The sequence below is a fragment of the Prionailurus bengalensis genome, chromosome B1 (assembly GCF_016509475.1).
Source record: "Prionailurus bengalensis isolate Pbe53 chromosome B1, Fcat_Pben_1.1_paternal_pri, whole genome shotgun sequence".
NCBI classification, from domain to species: domain Eukaryota; kingdom Metazoa; phylum Chordata; class Mammalia; order Carnivora; family Felidae; genus Prionailurus; species Prionailurus bengalensis.
In genome coordinates, this window is record NC_057344.1 from 206,400,494 (window position 1) to 206,419,923 (window position 19,430).

Consider the following 19,430-nt stretch of genomic DNA (forward strand, 5'->3'; position numbering starts at 1 on the left):
TATCAACTCCTGATCTTCCCCCAACCTTGCTACCCACCCCAGCCCCCATTGCAGAGGAGAGGGCTCCATCACGCCGGCTAAGCCAAGACAGTGGGGTCTTTTCTTCCAACCCCAAAACTGCTGTCAGCAGACCCCTCAGAATCTGGCTATGGCTCTCCATCCCTACCCTGGCCCAAGTCCACTGATTCCTCCTGGATTAGTGCATGGCTTCCAGACTAGTCTTTCTGCTTCTTTCCTTGCCCCCCGTCCAACCTATTCTCAACACAGAATAGTAACTGCCATAACACATTAGTCAAAGTATGTCTCTCCTCTGCTCAAAAGGGGTGTCACTCAGAACAAAAGCCCAAGAGCGGGTAGATTACAGGGGACCCAAGGAAACCTGGGAAGATGGAAATGTGTGCTGTGTTGATGGTGGTGATGAGTTCATGGGTATATCCGTGGGTCAAAACTCATCGAAGTGTACAGGTTACGTATGTGTGGTTATACCCCGATAGAGCAGTAAAGAAAGAAGAAGCCAGAGACCATGGGACAAGCAGTGAGAGGAGGCTGCCCCCCAGCCCACTGCTCCCTCCTCCCTGGAAGGTGAGCTGTCCTCACTCCTATGCCGCCCAGCCATCCCTGGGCACTGGCCTGTTCTGCTCACCCACCCAGCTGTCCCTCCTCACCCCCCCTCCCCCACAGGCCATCCTCTCTGTTGGGTCACTCCATTTGCTTACAAACTCCGAGTGAGGCTGTCTCCTGATGGTGTACTTCTCTGCTTATCTTCACAGCACGACTTCTCCGAAGAGCGGTCTACACTCAGCCTCTCCATTTTCCCTTTCCATGTTCTCTCTTAAACCCTCAGACTTCTGTCCTGCCCCCACTCCAACAAAATGCTCTGTCCAGACACCCAAGACTTTGTGCAGTTGTACCAAGGGCCATTGTCATCTCCATCTCCAAGGGTCATCTCCGTGACCCCTGTGCTTCTCGCTCCTGAAACACTTTCCCTTTGCCTGGTTCTCCATTCATGCTCTGCCCCCTGACTAGCACCTTCTTGGCCCCTCTGCCATCCTCTTCTCCTCCTGGGCTCTTCCTGTCAGGCCTCCTCTCCTCTCCCTGAGGCTCCTCTCCTGGCTGGTGATCGCTCTGCCCCTGTTGGTTTTATTTTATTTTTTTAAATTTTTTTAATGTTTACCTATTTTTTTTTCAACGTTTATTTATTTTGGGGACAGAGAGAGACAGAGCATGAACGGGGGAGGGGCAGAGAGAGAGGGAGACACAGAGTCGGAAACAGGCTCCAGGCTCTGAGCCATCAGCCCAGAGCCCGACGCGGGGCTCGAACTCACAGACCGCGAGATCGTGACCTGGCTGAAGTCGGACGCTTCACCGACTGCGCCACCCAGGCGCCCCAATGTTTACCTATTTTTGAGAGAGAGACAGACAGACAGAGTGTGAGCAGGGGAGGGGCAGAGAGAGAGGGAGACACAGAATCTGAAGCAGGCTCCAGGCTCTGAGCTGCCGGCACAGAGCCCAACGCAGGGCTTGAACTCGTGAACTGTGAGATCATGACCTGAGCTGAAGTCGCATGCTTAACCGACTGAGCCACCAGCCGCCCCACTCCGTCCATGGTTTTACGCTCAGTCCAGATGCTGGCTGCCCTCCAATGTTTATGCGCTGTGTGTCCCTCCAGTGAACAGCAGACATCATTCCCACCAGGTTCAGGACACAACTCTGGGCCTTCCCGGGTGACCCGCTTCCCTCCATTTTCCTCTCTCATAGCCACTCTACCTTTTCTGTTACTGGGGCACAAACATTTGGACTCATTCCTGATGACTCTCTTTCTCTGTTTTCCCACATCCAATTCCTGGGGAAGTCCTGTTGGCTCCGTCTTCAAATATGCCTTAATCCAGCCATGGCTTCCACAGCTGCCGCCATGGCCTGAACCCACCTATCCTGTCTGGGTTGGTTCCACAGCCTCTGTGCCCGCCCCCAGTCTGTGCTGAACAGAGCAGCCAATAAGCTGATCCTTCAATACCTAAGTCAGAGGGTGCCAGGCCTCTGCTTAGCAGCCCAGTGGATGCTCTGAGCCTCCAAGGTCTTGCCTTGGGCCCAAGCCCTGCCTTGACTCTGGCCCGGCCCTGGCTGCTCTCCCCAACTCACTTCTTCCAACCACATGGCTCTCCTGGACACGCTAGGCCCTCCCATCTCAAGGCCTGGCAGAGCCGTTCCTAGACCTGGATGGCCCATCCTTGGTGCCCGTGGGGCTCCTTCCTCCCTCAGGCCTATGGTCAGATATCACCTGAGGCCTCTCCTGACCAGTCTGGTGACAAAGCCTCACCATTTGATAACTCACCTTATTAAACGGCGCCAATATATAATAGCAAGACCCTCATACGTTGCTATTGGAAACCGTGGGGAGATTGACGATAACCTGCAAAACTACGTGGGCATCTATCCTTTGGCCCAGCAATCCCCAAGTAGGAATTTATCCCAAAGATAAATTGGGAAAACTGGTAAAACACTGGCAAAAATGCAAAAAAAAACCCTTTTTTTTTGAAGCATGAACAAGGCTACTAATTGAGGCATAATTTGTAATAGAAAAAACGAGCCAGTCCACATGGTACCACACGTGGTAATTAATAAACAATCGAGTCTGCACCCCGTGGGTCCCGCGGCTGCAAACAGAGAGGCAAATACCCATCTATGCTGTCACGGGGTTGCCACGAGTGACGAGAGCCAGACCACATTGTTGAGATAAGCAGTGTGGACAGAAGGGTGTGCAGAGTGCTGCCACTTGCCCAGTAAATGGGGATTATTGCTTGTTTCCTATGTGCTTGCCCGTGTTAAAATCCTTGTGGGTTGCCGCAGGCCGGTGGCAGTAGCAGGACTTCTGCGTCTCTCTGAATCCCCTCATAAAACGGAGAGGGATAGAACCACAAAAGAAACGGGGCATCTTGGTAGCTCAGTTGGTTCAACGCCCGACTTGAGCTCAGGTCACGATCTCATGGTTCGTGAGTTCGAGCCCTGTGGGTTCTGTGCTGACAGCTCGGAGCCTGGAGCTGCTTCGGATTCTGTGTCTCCTCTCTCTGCCCCATCCTCCACTCATGCTCTATCTCTGCCTCTCAAAAATGAATAAGCATTAACATTTTTTTAAAAAAGCCCCAACAAAACAACAACCAGGTGGGCTGCAATGACCTCAAAGCACACACACAAATAAAGACATCACTCTACAGAAACAGATACCCATTCATTTCCAATGTACATGAAAAATTTCCTAAGTATATCATACTTACACAGTATGTCATACCACATAATACACAGAAAACTGAGATACTAATTTCAACCATACAGAGAAAAAGGTTAGACACCCGTCTCACAAATAAACACTCATGTCTCCCCCTTTTCTCCACCCCCCCCCAATACTTTCCACCTCAGAACACCATGCTAAAAGATTCATCATGCCATATCCTCAAACAAAAAATTAGGTCCTCGTAGAGGTGTTTTTGAAGGGTAGATCCTATTGGGAGGCAGTTCTCCATGAATATCTCATGTTTCTGTTTCTGCATGGTCCAGGTCGTCAGAGCAAAGTCATTTAGAGCCTAATTAGGAATGTTTGTCTCAGAGACATTCCAATATAGTCAGGAAAAATACCCATCCTTCCCCTCCCTGGAGAAGATTTGCTCATATTCCAGTGCGAAGAGAAGGTCTCTCTCTGGAACGCAGGGTGGGGAGGGCCACAGTAGTCCTGTCTAAGATAAGAGTTTCCTATTTCAGGGTTCCTCTGAAACGTACCCCACTGCAGTGCATGCCACCTGTCCGCCCATGGAGATAAGACCCGAGGAGCCAACACAAGGCATTGCCCTTCACCTCTGACCTGGGTCCCGTGCTTCCTGCATACACACATACGTGACCTGCGGTAGGCTACCTTGTTAGCTTACCAGTAGAGCAAAATCTCAGACCCAGCACAATTTCTGATTTAACACATGCTCATTTTATGCCACACACACACACACACACCCTTCACATAATACACACCAAAGAATTAGATGCCTGTTTTTCCCACCCATTCAGACAGAAAAAAACAGATAAGCATTTCACACCATTACGTATACGTGCGAGAGACCCATCTTGCACCGCACGTACCAAAAACCATACAGTCTTACATAACGCACCACGAACACACACTATCATACCATCCCGTACCAGACACACAAAACAGGTGCACGTCAGGCCATGCGCAACATTAGACCCTTATTTCTCTCGTATACATACTAGACGCCACTTCACACCATGCACGTACAGAACAACTGGCCACCTCACAGTGTGTGCATATGCACCTGTGAGAACTCTGATCCCCCCTCTTCTTTAGCTGGCTGAACAGGTCTGAGCAGCACGTAAAAAATGGACCCCAGAGTCCTCCTTGGGAGGGGCTGGCCAGCTGGGGCGGAGGATACTTGTCATGACTTTGAGATGTAACGAGCCTCCCAGGCTGACTTCCTTGGACTGTGGCAGAGAGACAGAGGGCAGATTAGGGGAGGCAACCCCAAGGGCTTTGCTGGTGAGAGCCAAGTGGAGTGCAGACCACAGCGACCAGGGGTGTTGTTCATCTAACTAAACAGGTACACATTCCAGTGCAGATTTGTGAACTGTTTTCAGATCGACTCCCCGATTGGCCTCCCAGAAGGCTAAGGACTAGGGCACACCATCCTCTTTGAGGCAGCCTGCGAATCCAGATTCTGATTTGCTTGCTTGCTCAGTTCCCTGCTGTGGGGCAGTGTTGGTGTGTGTGGGCTTTCAGCAGCCTTGAACTCAGGGAAAGCAGCACGGAGTGGACGAAGGTGTGGGTGCTGGGAAGGGAGGGTGTGCTTCTGCAATCAGACAGGCCAGAGGCTGTTGTCCGGGATGTGCGTTGCAGGGTGGGGTCAGGGGAGTGGGCCACCCTGTGGAGAACCTGCTAGACAGGCCAGAAGGTCACCCACCCCACACACTTCTATTTTCTCCCGCAGCTGTGTGCTGGCTGTATCCTGTTCCAGGGATTTGGGTGTGGACATACCAGCTCCTGCCCTCAAATAGTTGACATTCTCTTGAGAGGAACAGATAAAAGACAAGTAAAGACCAAACAAACAGGATGGGCTGTGGCCATCTCATCAGATAAGGTGAGATTTCTTCCCTGATACTGTCAGTGAAGAAGGCGTTGCCTCTACTCTATTCCTGGCAAAGGGACTGCTCTCAATCGCTTAATTGTGAACAAGACACTAGGGAAGACACGGGTAGCCTGAAGAAGTCTTGACTAGTGCTAGTTTGGGTTGCTGATGGGAGTCTGTATTTGGTTAAGAAAAAAGGAGATAAAAAACTGAAACACGTTTAGTCATAATTGTGTGTTGAGTGTTATTTCAAACAAGTCTTTAAAGGTCATGTCAAAAGGAAGACGCCAGGTGGAGATCACTAAAGGGCCTCTTCAAGATGCGGTGGTCCCAAAGGTGTGCGGATGTGTTCTGGGCTCAGGAAGACACTTCTGTGGATGGTCTATACCTGGGTTCAAAATCTGAAAAGCTTAGATGCTATGTTGAGGATAGTTGTCCATAATTTCAATAAACTGTGAGAGTGGAAAGGGTTGTTTCCAAACAAATGTGCTTTCCACCCTATGTGAGTTTTTATTTTATTTTATTTTTCATGTTTATTTATTTGAGAGAGAGTTTGCGCGTGTGTGAGCAAGGGAGGGGCAGAGAGAGAGGGAGACAGAGGATCCGAAGCAGGCTCCGAGCTGACAGCAGAGAGCCCTATTCAGGGCTTGAACTCACAAACCGTGAAATAATGACCTGAGCCAAAGTTGGACGCTTAACCAACTGAGCCACCCAGGTGCCCTATGTGAGTTTTTAAAATTAAACCTATTTTGAGATAATTATAGATTTAAATGCAGTTGTAGGATATAATAAAGAGATTCCTTGTACCCTTTGCCCAGTTTCTCCAAAGATAACATCTTCAAAACACAACTGTATGATATCACAACCCTGATACCAACATTGATGAATCACAATCTTAGATTTCTCCAGTTCTGCTTACACTCATATGTGTGTACTTAGCTTCACGTGCTTGTTTCACACATATTGGTCCCTGTATCCACTGCCACAGCCAAGGTAGAGATTTCCATCACCAGGAGGACCCTATCTCCCACTTGCCCCCTCATGCCTAAAACCACTAATCTTCTCTCCACTTCTAAAATGTTACCTTTTCAAAAATGTTAACAAATGGAATTGTGAAAATTAATAAAGGGAAAGTTCACTAAAATGGAATAGGGAGTTCCACAAGTGAAGCTCTTAATTGCAGAATCAACAGGAGGGGAGGGACCTCCTAGGTTAGTGCTAGATTGCCTCTGCTTTATTATCCCATCAGGAGGAAGGTTTCCTTCTCCCCCAGCAACAGCCCAGCCAATGAGAGATTGCCACAGCCCAGCCAATGAGAAGCCACTACACTTCCAGCTCCTAGCTGGACTTTCTGCCCTCCTGACTCTCTCCTCTCAGAAAGAGCCTCCTCTGCTTTGTTCTCCAAACTAGCCTATGGTTTTTCAGTAGGTTGCTTGCCCTGGACTGCAATTCTCTGCTGTTTCCAAATAAACACATTTTTGCTGGTAAAATAAGTGGCGGTTTTATTTTTAAAGTTAATAGATCATAAAGGATATAACTTCTGAGTTTGGATTCTGCGCCCCTCCCCCCCAGCGTAATTGCCCTGAGATTCACCCAGACTGCTTCCTGTATGAACAGTCCATTCCCAGTGAGCCCACTCCACGGTCTGGATGCACTGCAGTTGGCTCAAACACTTACTCACTAAAAGCCATCTGAGTCATTTCCGGTTTTTAGGTATCACAAATAAGGCTGTTGTGAACATTTGGGTACAGATTTTTGTGGAAAATAAGTTTTTATTTTCCTGGGATAAACTCTGAAAGTACAGCTGCTAGGTCATAAGATAACTGCTTAATGGTTTTATAAGACACTGCCAACCTGGTTTCCACAGTGGCTGTACCGTTTACATTCTTATCAGCAATGGATGAGTAACCGAGTTACCCACAACCTCAGCAGCATTTGATGTCATTGTTTTTTATTTTAGCCATTCTGAGAAGTGTGTAGTGGTATCTCATCGTGGTTTTAAGAATTTTTTAAATATTTATTTATTTTTGAGAGAGAGAGAGAGAGAGAGAGCGCACCCCCCCCACACACACACGAGTGGGGGAAGGGCAGAGAGAGAGGGAGACACAGAATCCAAGGCAGGCTCCAGGCTCTGAGTGGTCAGCACAGAACCTGACTTTGGGGCTCAAACTCATGAACCACGAGATCATGACCTGGGCCGAAAGTCGGACGCTTAACCGACTGAGCCACCCAGACGTCCCTATTGTGTTTTTTTAATTGTGGTTTTAATTTGCATTTTCCTAATGACTAATGATGTTAGCCATTCATAATTATTTGCCATTTGTATTTCCTCTTCAATGAAATGTCTCTTCATGTCTTTTGCTAATTGAACTTTCGCTTTGCTTTTTTACTGTTGGGTTTTGAGGGTTCTTTATATAGTCTAGATACCAGTCCTTTGTTGGGTATGTGGTTTACAAATATTTTCTCCCACTCTATGTCTAAAAGACGCTTTGTTTGATTGTTTATTTATTTACTTTTCAGAGAGAGAGAGAGAGAGAGCATGCGAGAGCAAATGTGTGTGCTTGTGTGCAGGGGAGGGGCAGAGAGAAAGGGAGAGAAAGAGAATCCTAAGCAGGCTCTGCCCTTCCAGGAGCTGGAACTCATGAACTCAGGAGATCATGACCTGAGCCAAAATCAAGAAGATTCCAACACTTACCCAACTGAATCACCCAGTCGCCCCTACAAAACTCTTTTGATAGGAATTGTATTAATCTTACGGATCAATCTGGGGAGACCTGACATTTTTACTATGTTGAGACTTCTGATCCATGAACATGGTACATCTCTCCCTTTTTTGTAGGTCTTCACTGATTTCTTTCATTTGTGTTGCATAATTTTTAGCATACAAGTTCTGTGTACAGTTTGCTAAATTTATACCTTTTGACCTTAAAAATATAAGTCAATTATTTTACCAGCAAAAAAATGAGTTTACTCGAGAATAGCAAAGAATTGCAATTTGGGACAAGCAAGCTACGGCCAAAATCACAGGCTAGTCGAACAAACAAAGGAGAGGAATGTTATTTTAAAGAGAAGGAGGAAGTTGGGAGGGGTTGTTTTGAATTAAAGTCCACTGGAAAAAGACAAGAGTGTACAGTCATGACAGTTCCTCACTGGCTGAGTTGCAGGGGTGGTTAATTCCTTGTAGGAGATGCATCATGCGTATCTTTTCCTGTTGGGGCCTGTAACTGATGATTCTTTCCTGTTGACAATTCTTCTGTTAGGGTCTGTACTGGCAATTTCTGATATTGAATGGTACTGCATGAGAGCTCCCCCTTCTGGACTCCTGGCTCCATTAATTTTTTTTTTTTTTTTTTTGAGAGACAGCTGAGGGGCAGAGAGACAGAGAGAGAGAGAGAGAGAGAGAGAGAGAGACATAGAATCTGAAGCAGGCTTCAGGATCTGTGAGCTGCCAGCACAGAGCCCCACGTGGGGCTCGAACCCATGAACCAGGAGATCATAACCTGAACTGCAGTCGGATGCTTAACCAACTGAGCCACCCAGGCACCTCACTGACTCCATTTTTATTGAGGTTTCCTTTTATTAATTTTTACTGACCCAGGGGGGGAGGGTCTGTAAAATTTTTTAAAGATTAAAATTTTTAATTGTCCAAAGTAATTTTAAATGGTATTGCGTCTTTAATTTTGGTTTCCACATGTCCATTGTTGGTATGAAAAAATACGACTGCGACCTTACTGAGCTGCCTACTCCACGTAAGAGCCCTAAGGATGGGAGGAGGGGCCCTCTCAAGCTGAGCAGGAGGGTCACAGAGGTGGACAGGAATAGCATCTCGTCCATTTATGTCAGCCCCATAGAGATCACGGGCGACCTTAGGAAGAGTAGTATTTGGAGAGAAGAAGGGAAGATTTCCGAGGTGGACTTCTGGGTGAGGAGGACGCTGGAGAGGAGGCCGGCCCACCACAAGCGTGTTCTGTGGGAGAGACAGCAGACACCCCCTCCTCTCTGCCTTGCAGCCCACGGTTCTCGGCCCACTCTGCCCCAGCTGTTTCCTCAGTTGCAAACTGCAGACAATAACCGGATGGGGGAGGCTGAGTGCCCCCAGGTCCCCAGGCCCTTTCCCTGGGCAGGCCAGGCTAGCCTTGGACCCTGCCTTCCTCCTGAGCAGCACCAACTCTGCCCAGTCCCCTGGTTCCTGCTCCCAACAAGGGCCCAATCTAACGCCTCGTCTGGATTCGAGGCTCTTGGCAAACTGACCCCAGCCTCCTCTTCCACTGGCCTCCTGCCGCTCCTTGTAACTTGTTTGGACGGCAGCAATTGGGGTGGGGGGAAGTGTAGGGGACCCTGCCACAACCCCTTTCAGGAAATGCGGACCTCGTGCCGGGCAGAGTTACTTCATGGGTGCCCTCTCCTGTACCCACCCGCGTGGGCGTGTCCGCCTTGCGACCGCACAGAGGCCGTGACCTCCTTCGCCCCGGCGAGGGGACTTTGTCCCTGTTTTTGTGGCAGACACTTCCATCCTGGCCAACGGAGCTGGGTCCAACTTCATGACTGGTATCTTTCCCCCTGGGCGGAGCAGCGACCGCCGTCCCTCGGGGCGGGGACTGACCCCGAGCGCCCCGTCCCGCCCCGCCCCGCGCGCCTGGCACCACCTTCCGGGGCGGTCCTGGCCCGGGCGCCGCGTTCCTCAACCCGCGCGGCGGGAGCGGCGGGCGATGGTCCTGCCCGCGGGGGACCGGCCGGGGGCCGACGCGACCCAGGCCCTGGGCGCGCTGTGGGACTACCGCGTCTACGCGCGTCGCTGGGTCTTTCTGCTGGTGCTCAGCCTTCTCAGCTTCTCCAACGCCACGGTAGGGGGTCTGGGGCCGCCTCCGTCTCCAATGCCCCGGTGCGGGGGTCTGGGGTCGCCTCCGGGCGGGGGCGGGCGGCCCGAGCTGGGACCCCGCCTGAGTCGGCGCGCTTCGCACCTTCCAGTGTCCCGCTGCACCCAGGGCGGGGTCGGTGTGCACTATGGGACCGCTGGGAGTGGGGGCGCCGGCGACCTCAGCGCGCGGCCGTGGGACCAGAGGCCCTTCTCCCCACTGTGGCTGCACGGGGAGTAAAGCTGGCATCTGTCCTCCAGACGGCCCAGCCTGGGTCCTGTGACCTGTGGTGGTTTCGAAAGAGTCCCTCCATTCCTCAGGAGGAGGTGGGGGTCACTGTCATAGCTGGAGAGGGGTCTTCCTCTGGAACACCCAACGTCTGGCTACAGGCCTTCATGATCTGGCTCTTGCCCTCCCTCTCCAAACTCCCCACCCCAGTCTGCAAGGCAGGCAGGGCTCAGCCGCCTTGCTTACCTGTGCCCTGGAGACTTCACTGGGTTTCTGACTCAGTATGCGGGACCCTCACAGGGGGCCTTCCTTACCTGTGTGCACAGCCTCTCCACAGTTCCCCAGCTGGGGTCCCCAGTGACCCGTTACCTGTTCTAGAATGGTTCCCACTGCTGGCAGTGACCCTGCCCTGGAAACCCACACAGAGCAGAGACCGGAGACCGGTTGAGCAGTGAGAACAGGGTCTACCACTTACAGGGGCTCAGCTCCCCAACCTGCTTCTCTCCAGCTCACCCCTGAGCCCTCAGCTGTTCTGCGCAGCGGTTTGGGCCCCTCTTTCCCTAGCCCGTCACGTACAGCGGGCTCAGTGGGGGTGAACTGAGTGTGGGCAGACACCTCAGGGAGGTGTCCAACCACTCTTGGATGTTATTCCAAACTGATCAGGGCCTTTTGCCTCTTTTCCTTGCTGACTGCGTGTGGAGAGCCAGCCCTGTGCTGGGACCAGGTGGCATCCATGGCCTGGGCTGAAGTCTGCTGTGACTCTGGAAACCTCTTTTCTCTATGGGACTCTGCACAGTGGCTTGTCGGCCAGGTGCTTCTAGCTGCTAGGAAGCCGGAGCTGGCTTTGGGCCCAGCGGTCTGAGGACACAGCCCCTAGAACTGCTCTGATGACTCTGAGAGGGGACGGGTATCATGAGTGGCCTCGAGAAGTCCGTTGGACACTGAGGCGGTATCCTGCTGCACTCTCCTTTGGTCCACAGATCGTTACGGAGCAAGCAGGACTCTCATCGGGAATTATGGTCCCTGCTCTGGTCACCACGGTAAACACCGACCATGAGGCTAACCCCAGCCATGTCCCCTCGTGGACTTGTCTGCAGCCAGGTGACCACAGCTCTATGGTTCTGAGAGGGCAGTGTCAGAGGCAGATGGAACGGTGTCTGGAGTGAGGTCTGGGTGGCCTCAGAGTGACCCAAGGAGGCAGCCTCGTGGTCTGGGCAAGAGCCAGCACGTGGGGCATCTGTCAGCACACTCAAGGGATACAAGGAGGCACCCGGCAGGGCTGGAGTGGCCTGAAGGGAATTCTTGTATGCAGTGGAGATAAACTGTTGTCCCCATGTTGCCTTGCACAGTTTAGACCTGTCTCTGCCCGGCCAGCCACAAGCTTTGGGGAGGAGCAAGGAATGGGCTCGGCTCAGCAGGGCGGGTTTGGAGCATAGACCCCGCGGTTTGTCTTTGCTGGATCAGTTGGGCAGGAACAGGTCTTTTTCTGAACCTGGAAGATCTGTCCTCTGTTCTGTCCTAAAAAGGGGGGTGGAAAAGGAAGAAAAGGCAGCTGTTGCCTAAGTTCTCTGTCATGTGAGACTTTGTGGTCAATGTCTGTTTGGGTCAGCAAGCCTGGATCTCACTGGCCTCACCACGGAGGGTGTGGTCTGGGGCCAGCCCCTGCATTTCTGGGTCTCTCGGATTTGCAGTGATTGTGCACTTTGAATTGTGCTGCCCTTGTCTTTGGCCCATCCCTGGCCCATCTCCCTCTCCCACCTGCAGTAATCCTTGGAGAGCCCCTCCTCCCCTCTTGCCTCACCCGTGCAGGGGTCTCAGCTCTGCCAGGAAGGTCAGTGGTCTTCCCCACTGACCCAGTCGAGCTTAAGGTCTTGCCTTAGGTCTGCTGGCCGAAGGTCTGTGGAGTTGAGTCCCAGCACTTGACAGCACCTACAGCTGGGAAATGTCACCTGTCAGGGAGGGCCTCACGTCCCAAACACCTGGGTCTCCTGTAGGACAGGTGGGGCTGGCTTTGGGCAGGGCCAGCGCATAACCCAGGTGTTTCCACCTGGGACTCCATCACTGAGTTTTCAGACAAGCTAGAGATACCTTTTGGGCCCCTTTCTGCCCCCCCCCCCCCGCCCTCCCATGGAAACGTCCCTTCAATGGCTGCAGGCCCACCCAGCCTCCTACCCTTATCCATCTGGGTATTCACCACAGGCACCGAGTGTCCCCCCCGACGCGCTCCTCTGCCCAGCCAGTCTGGGCCATCTATACATCTGTGCAACTGGGATGCCAGGGTCCAGACCCCCTCTTCTACCCTGCCAGGCTCCAGTGCTGTCCAGTACCCGGTCTAGGCTTCTTCATGCCCATGCACTGTGTAGAGCTCCCCTTCCCCCTTCAGACATCTGCCTCTCACTGGCAGCCCTCTGGGCTTTCTCCTTAGAGGGTCAGTCTTGGTAGGGCTTACGATCCTGCAGGCTCTGGCCGGATCTTCAGCCTCTGTCTCCCCCCCCCCCCCCGCCCCCCCACCGGACCGTGCCTGCAGGATGGTGCTGTTCTGCATCCCGGGCACACTGTCTGACCCCCCCCCCCCCCAACCTGGTGCACTCCCTTGGAGGTGACTGGATGAAGACACTGGCCCTTACGGGATTGCCAGGCACTTTCTCTCCCTCAGACTGGCTGGCTGAGCCTGAGACAGTGGGTGGCTATGGTGTCCGTGGCACCTGCCCCATGGGCTGACGCCAGCGTGTGTCCACAGCTGTGGCTCAGCTTCGCACCCGTGGCCGACATGATTGCCCACCACTTCCTCCTCTCCACCGAGCAGATCAACTGGCTTTCGAGAGTCTACCTCGTGGCGTCCATCCCGTCCGGCGTGGTGGCCATCTGGGTTCTGGATTCTGTTGGGCTCCGCTGGGCAGTGAGTCAGACCCCACGTGGGGGTCAGCTCTTGAATGGGGCAGGGTCCTCGAGTGAGGGCTCGAGAGCCATTGCTTCCTCTCTGGGGATCTCCAGGCAGAGCCACTGGGGTGGCAGGGCGGAGGGCAGGGTGCTGGGCCGGGAGTCCGGGCTGGCCAGGCAGCGCTCCAACCCCATCCCTGCAGACCATCGTGTGCGCATGGCTGAACTTTGCCGGGAGTGTGTTCCGAACCTTGCCCTTCATGGTCGGCGGGATCCAGGACCCATTTGCCTTCCTCATGGGTGGGCAGAGCCTCTGTGCCCTGGCCCAGACCCTGGTCGTCTTCTCTCCGGCCAAGCTGGCTGCCTTGTGGTTCCCCGAGCACCAGCGAGCCACGGCCAACATGATTGGCACCATGTGTGAGTGGCGGGGGGTGAGGCTGATGGTCTCCCGCGGCTTAGTGAGAGGGTCCTGCCACCTCTGTGCTCCCAGCTCTCAGAGAGCAAAGGGCTCTGCCTGTGGGCTGGGGACCAGGCCTGGCCACGGCTGAGCTGACACGTGTCTCCATCTGTCCATCCAGCAAACCCCCTGGGCATCCTGGTGGCCAACCTGCTGTCACCTGCCCTGGTGAAGAAGGAGGAGGACATCCCCGTGATGGTGAGGGAGCTCATGAGGTACAGGCACACGCGTGTGCCTTTGCGTGCGGTGCGTGTGTGTGGGCATGATGGGCTCGCGCGTGCACACACGTGTGTACGTGAGTGTTTGTGTGGAATGTGTGCACGAGCCGGTGTGAGTATGCACCTGCCCCTCCCTGTGGCCACACCAGCAAGTGGCCCCAGTGCACGCGGGATTTCTCCACATGTGCGAGGCCTAGGCACCTCGTCAGACACAGCTCTAGGGACCAGGATGTTGGTTTCCTTGGTGGGGAGAGGCCTGAGGGGCTGACTGGAGGAGGAGGCAGTGTTTATGGGGCGGGCCGGAGAGGGAGACCAGGGACCAACAAAGGCCCTGAGGTGGATGTGAGGTTGAGGGGTAGGGGTTGCAGCCAGAGGCCAGCGTGTCTGCCGTGGAGGGAAGGGTCAGCCAGGTGGTAGGTGGTTGCCATTGATGTGATGGAAACCCCGGGGGTGTCTAGGGGGAGAGCGATTCAACCTGGCCCAAAGACTCGGGGAGCCAAAGACGCGGTTGCAGCGTCCAGGCGGGGCGTTGGGACTTCGGTTGGGAGGGGCGGGGGGGGGGGTAGCTCAGACCAGGTTGGGAGAGGCGAGGGGCTTCCAGCTGTGCAGCCAGGTAAGTGTTGGGGTCATTCACAAAGGCAGGAAGGAAGGTTCAGTTGGCAGGCGGATGGGTGAGTCTGGGGCTAAGGTTGTCACCGAGGAAGTCATCTCTGTGTGACATTTCGAAAGCCAGGGCTCCGGATGAAGCAAAGCCGAGCAGACCCCCCAGCTTGCCTTTGTCTGCCTAGGGATGGCCGGTGGGGGTGGCTAGCAAGGGGGGCCGTGTGCCACCCGGTGCCCAGAGCGGCGGACGTGAAGCCCTCGTGTGCATGTGCACGTGTTTGCGAGGGCCTGCGCACGCACACATACTCGTGTGCTCGCAGACACACTTGCACACGCACGCACACTCACGTGCACCCTCTCCCCAGCTGGGCATCTATATCATCCCTGCCGGCATCACCTGCCTGCTGGCCACCGCCTGCCTCTTGGAGAGCGTGCCCCCCACCCCACCCTCCGCCAGGGCCATCCACTCCACCTCAGAGAAGTTCCTGGATGGGCTGAAGCTGGTCGGTGCCGTGGGATCCCGGGCTGGGGTCATTGGGGTGGGGAGGAGCTGAGGAGGGAAGGGGGTCAGGACAGGCGCTGTCAGAGCCTCTGCACGTCCTGCGGGAGCTCCTGTGCTGAGCGGCGCCTTCTCCCCCAGCTCTTGTGTAACAGAGCCTATGTCGTCCTGGCCGTGTGTTTTGGGGGCGGCATCGGCATCTTCTCCAGCTTCTCGGCCCTCCTGGAGCAGGTCCTTTGTGTGAGGGGCTACTCCAACGTGAGTGCTGCCCCACCCTGGCCCTTTCTCCTGCTCAAGGGTGGGGCTTGGGGGCCATTACTGTCACCCTGAAGGCCGTCTGCCTCTGCCTCCATCAGGTGGCCCGGGACCTCCCCAGTGCTGCATTTCCACACCTAGACAGGGTAACCTCCTGTTGTGGGTGGTATTGAGATGCCGCGTGTGAAAAGTTGTGTCAGGTGCCAAATACAGTCTGAGGATGAGTGGTGGCCCTGAGGAGGGGATGGTGGCGGTGCCCAAGTGGCCTGGGATTTTGTGTGTGCTTTCCGCTATCTTTCCCAGTGTCCCACCCAGGATGGCTTCAACCCTGAAGGGCCGAAGGGTCCTCTTCTGATATTTGGAGATTGGAAAGGCCTTGCTCTGCTCGTAGCATCTCTGGCCATGCCCTCCCCCGTCTGGCATCAGCCCTGGGTGTGGGATTCAGGCCTGGCATGTTCCCAACTCATGAGGGGCCCGTGGGCACTGAAGGGTGTCTACAGCAACCAGGCCCTTGCCTTTAGCAACTGTTGAGTTCCCGGGGCATGGCGACACAGGAAAGCGGCGCCTCCAGTGGAGGACATGCTACCCCTCGCTCATAGCTGATCCTACAGCTGAGCCTTCCCTGTCACCCTGCCATGGGCCTCTTGGTGATGGTGTGTGCCTTGAAGGTGAGTGCCTCCTCCTGGGGCCCCGGTGTCACTGTGCCCCAATGATGGGGTGCCCCCCACCCCCTCTTCCCCTCCAGGAATTTATAGGCCTTTGCGGGGCTCTCTTCATTGTGTTTGGGGTCCTGGGGGCCCTGGTTCTCAGCCTGTATGTGGACCGGACCAAGCTCTTCACCGAAGCTGTCAAGATTGGCTTCTGTCTGACCTCCGTGGTCTGTGTGGCCTTTGCTCTGGTGAGAGTCGCCTCGAACCAAGACTACCCTACAGTGGTGGGAGTGGGGTGCTCTGGGGCAGGGCAGCTGGCAACTGGGTCAAAGCAGAAATTTCGACCTTCTGCCCACTGGAGTGGTCCCTGGGCGGGATGGGCTCCCCGGTCCCCTGACCCTGTCCCCCGCTCAGCTCAGACAGGGTGCTGGTACAGGGCCTGGCTGGGTCTGGGTGACCCATCCCTCTGTGTGGCTCACTGCCCCCTAGGTGTCTCAGCTGCAGGGACAGACCCTCGCGCTGGCTGCCATCTGCTCACTGCTTGGCCTCTTTGGTTTCGCGGTGGCACCCATTGCCATGGAGCTGGCCGTTGAGTGCTCCTTCCCTGTGGGTGAGGGTGCGGCTGCGGGCCTGATCTTCGTGCTGGGGTGAGTGTCGGTCCCTCTGCCACTTCCCTGGGACCCCAGAGACCCTCCCCTCACCCCACTCCAGGCTACACAGTGGGTCACCTGCACGTTCTGAGCTGCGTGCAGTCCTGGGCTGGCTGCTGGGGTCCATGCTGACCGGAACAGCACGCTGCCCTCAGAATGACCGACGGCACTGAGAGCAGTGAGTGGTGCCTGGGGCAGGGCTGAAGGCCTCGTGGCTGTCTAGGCAGGCCGAGGGCGTGCTCATCATGGTCCTGCTGACCGCCCTGACCGTGCGCCGTGCGGAGCCGTCTGTCTCCACCTGCCAGGATGGCCAGGGCCCACTGGACTGGCAGGGTGAGTGCCCCGGCCTGCGTGGGACCTCAGGGCCTAGCCCCACCCCCTCCGGCCCTGGAAACTCCCTTCCACGGGCCCCTTCCTCTCGGCATCTTTTGCTCTCCTTGGCACGTGCAGGGCACCCACAGGGCTAGGGCGGGGTAGAGTTGGAGGGCGACAAGGCCGGCCTTTTCCCACCAAGGCTTAGGATGGTGGGCGCAGCCCTGAGGCCCTGATGAAAGCTCAACTTTTCAGCCCACGTGAGTTGTTTAACAATGAGATCAGGGAAAGAGAGAGCGAGGCAAAGAGAGGAAAGAGAGAGAGAGAGAGAGACAGGGGTGAGGATGGCCACGTCCAGGGACCCCATGCCGTTGACCTTGGATCTCACCACACCTGGGTCTGTGAACATGCCCTCAGGGCCCGTTGGATGCTGGGCAAGATCTGTTTCCAGGTCACTCTCTGGTCATGGCTAGTGGGGTCCGCGGGGGCTCTGCCAGCCGTGTGGCTACTCTGGGTCCTGTGTGGGGAGCTTGGCTGCTTGGGCGAGCCTCAGAACAGAGCTGGGTTGTGTCTCCCCAGTGTCCATGCTGCTGATGGCTGGCCTCTGCACCCTCTTCAGCTGCTTCCTGGTTCTCTTCTTCCACACACCATACCGGCGCCTCCAGGCTGAGGCCAGTGCGAGCTGCTCCATCCAGGAGGACATGTCCCCTGTGACCGTGGACCGCGAACCCCACCCGGCAGCCACCCCCTGAGGCATCCACACGACCTCCGGCACTGGCGCCCTAGGAAGCTCGGGGCCACTCATCCCTAGAGCTGTTCTCCTGGCCCCGCCTTCTTGTTCCTGGGAGCCCTGAGCCCCTGGAACCCTCAGGACTTGCAGAGATGTCACAAGGGTCCCTGACGAGATCTGGAAGCTAAGAGAGCAGTTAGCGCATCAAGAAGTGGTTCTGGGGACATGAAGGGGAGGCCAGGAGAGACAGGCTTTGGTCACAGGGTGACAGCTTCATGCAGGTGCCGGAGGGACTTGGGGCAAGGCAGGGTGGCCCAGAGAGGACCCTGTGGCTGTGGCAAGAACTGCTGGTGCCGTGCGACAAGCAGACACCCCAGTGGCCAGGCCACACCCAGGGTGGCTGGTGCTGGAGCAGCGTATGGGAGTGGACCTAGCAAGAGAGACAAGAGCCGAGGGGGACATGGAGGGATTGGGGGCCCTGGGGGCCCCTAGCATGACCGAGTCTGGAGTCGACTGTTGTGAGAAAGGCCGTGTTTGGGGGATCCCAACCCGTAGCTTTACTCAGCCTCTGCTGACCACTGAGTGGCCTAATGCCCTGGGATGAGTGCTAGCACAGCGGGGGGGGGGGCAGGCTGGGTGGGGAGGGGAAGCAGAGGGAGGACCCCACAGGCAGATGCTCCCACCCCAGCGGGCCCTTCCCCTCCAGACTCTCCTAGTTCCAAGCAAACACTCCCACCCACAGTGGACCCTCCCCACACTCTCCCTGCCAAGGCAGACACTTCCCCCACCCAGGCGGAAGTTCCCCACCTGCAGACTGTCCCACCCCCAGGTGACGCGTCCTCCTCTCCCTCTGCAGACACTGGCAGGCAGGTTTGTGGGTTCATGTTTATTGAACTGGCTGCAGCCCAGGTGGGGACGGGGCCATGCCCCTCACTCCTCCTTCTCCTCCCCGTGGGTGAGCACGTAGCTCAGTGCCTTGTAGTCCAGGTTGCCTGCAGCATCGATGGTGGCAAACTGGAACATCTGGTCAACCTGCAAGCCCGGGTGGTGTGGGGGCGGGTCAGGCCCAGGGAAGAGGCGAAGGAGCAAAAAGGTCCGCGGAATTACAGGCAACTCACTCCAGCCAGCTCCCAGTGTTGTTTTTGCTTATGGGGAGCCAGGGGTGGGACCAGGGCCCAGCCACTGGGTGTCCTGCCCACCCTGATGGTGCAGCTTCTGGAGGCCCAGGGAGTATCCCCCCTGGAGCCCAGAGGGCCGCACTGGAGCTGCACGGAGGGCCATGGGGGAGGGGGTGGGGCGGGGGCGGGGGCGGAGTGGACCGTTACCTCTTCAGCGGTCATCTTGTCTGCCTGAGACATCAACAGCCGCTTGATGCTGAGGACAAGGAGGGAGAAGCCAAATTAGGCTGCTCTGAAGAAAGGGACCATCAGCAGAAGAACCAGAGGGGTGGCCCCAGGGGAGCCCCGTGACTTGGCTCTTCTGTGTGGGATGCCTCAAGGGGGGGACGCTCACCCTCTAGTCCCACCCACTCACAGCGCAGGTGTCTTTTGGAAGCCTGGCTCTAGGGGGAGTCCTAGGCACCGGGGAGTGGTCACTGGGAGTCCTTCCTGACACTCGGGTCACTACCCCTTGTGGGGGCTCCATCTGCAGGGAGGAGACTGAGGAGGGATTAGAGGCGAGTGCCTGGCACACCAAATGTGCCCACTCCCAGTGCTTGGCTGATGTAGCCCTCAAAGGGGGTGGAAGACCCAGTGATCGTACAAGTGGCATGACCAGCTGGGTTACTGGGTGCCCCGGCCTTGGTGTGGGTAGGACTGGTTTTGCCCTCAGTTACCCTGAGGGACTTGGACCTTGGGACAGGCAGCCCAACACCTGGACCCTGGGGCGGGGTGGGGGGGGGCTTGGCGCCCCTCAGGAGAGATGCCCAGGCTGGGGGGGAGGGGCTTAGTGCCCCTCAGGGGAGACACCC

The 19,430-nt window shown here is 55.7% G+C and overlaps 1 protein-coding gene across 6 annotated transcripts; it reads left to right on the forward strand.

Annotated features, from left to right (window-relative positions):
- The first annotated feature begins 8,817 nt into the window (after nucleotides 1-8,817).
- SLC49A3 (solute carrier family 49 member 3) lies at nucleotides 8,818-18,583 on the forward strand. 6 transcript variants are annotated; one of them, XM_043573241.1, is made up of 10 exons: nucleotides 8,818-8,872; nucleotides 12,948-13,106; nucleotides 13,291-13,504; nucleotides 13,666-13,742; nucleotides 14,731-14,868; nucleotides 15,006-15,122; nucleotides 15,865-16,017; nucleotides 16,259-16,416; nucleotides 16,643-16,752; nucleotides 17,311-18,583. In XM_043573241.1, exons 2-10 carry the CDS (start codon nucleotides 12,978-12,980, stop codon nucleotides 17,481-17,483), a joined length of 1,269 nt encoding a protein of 422 aa, XP_043429176.1. In that variant the 5' UTR covers nucleotides 8,818-8,872; nucleotides 12,948-12,977; the 3' UTR covers nucleotides 17,484-18,583. The 6 variants fall into 6 exon arrangements, with proteins under 6 accessions (XP_043429176.1, XP_043429170.1, XP_043429171.1 ...); XM_043573237.1 differs by lacking the exon at nucleotides 8,818-8,872 and adding an exon at nucleotides 9,774-9,967; XM_043573240.1 differs by lacking the exon at nucleotides 8,818-8,872 and adding an exon at nucleotides 9,801-9,967 and having other exon boundaries at nucleotides 17,351-18,583.
- The last annotated feature ends 847 nt before the right edge of the window (nucleotides 18,584-19,430 follow it).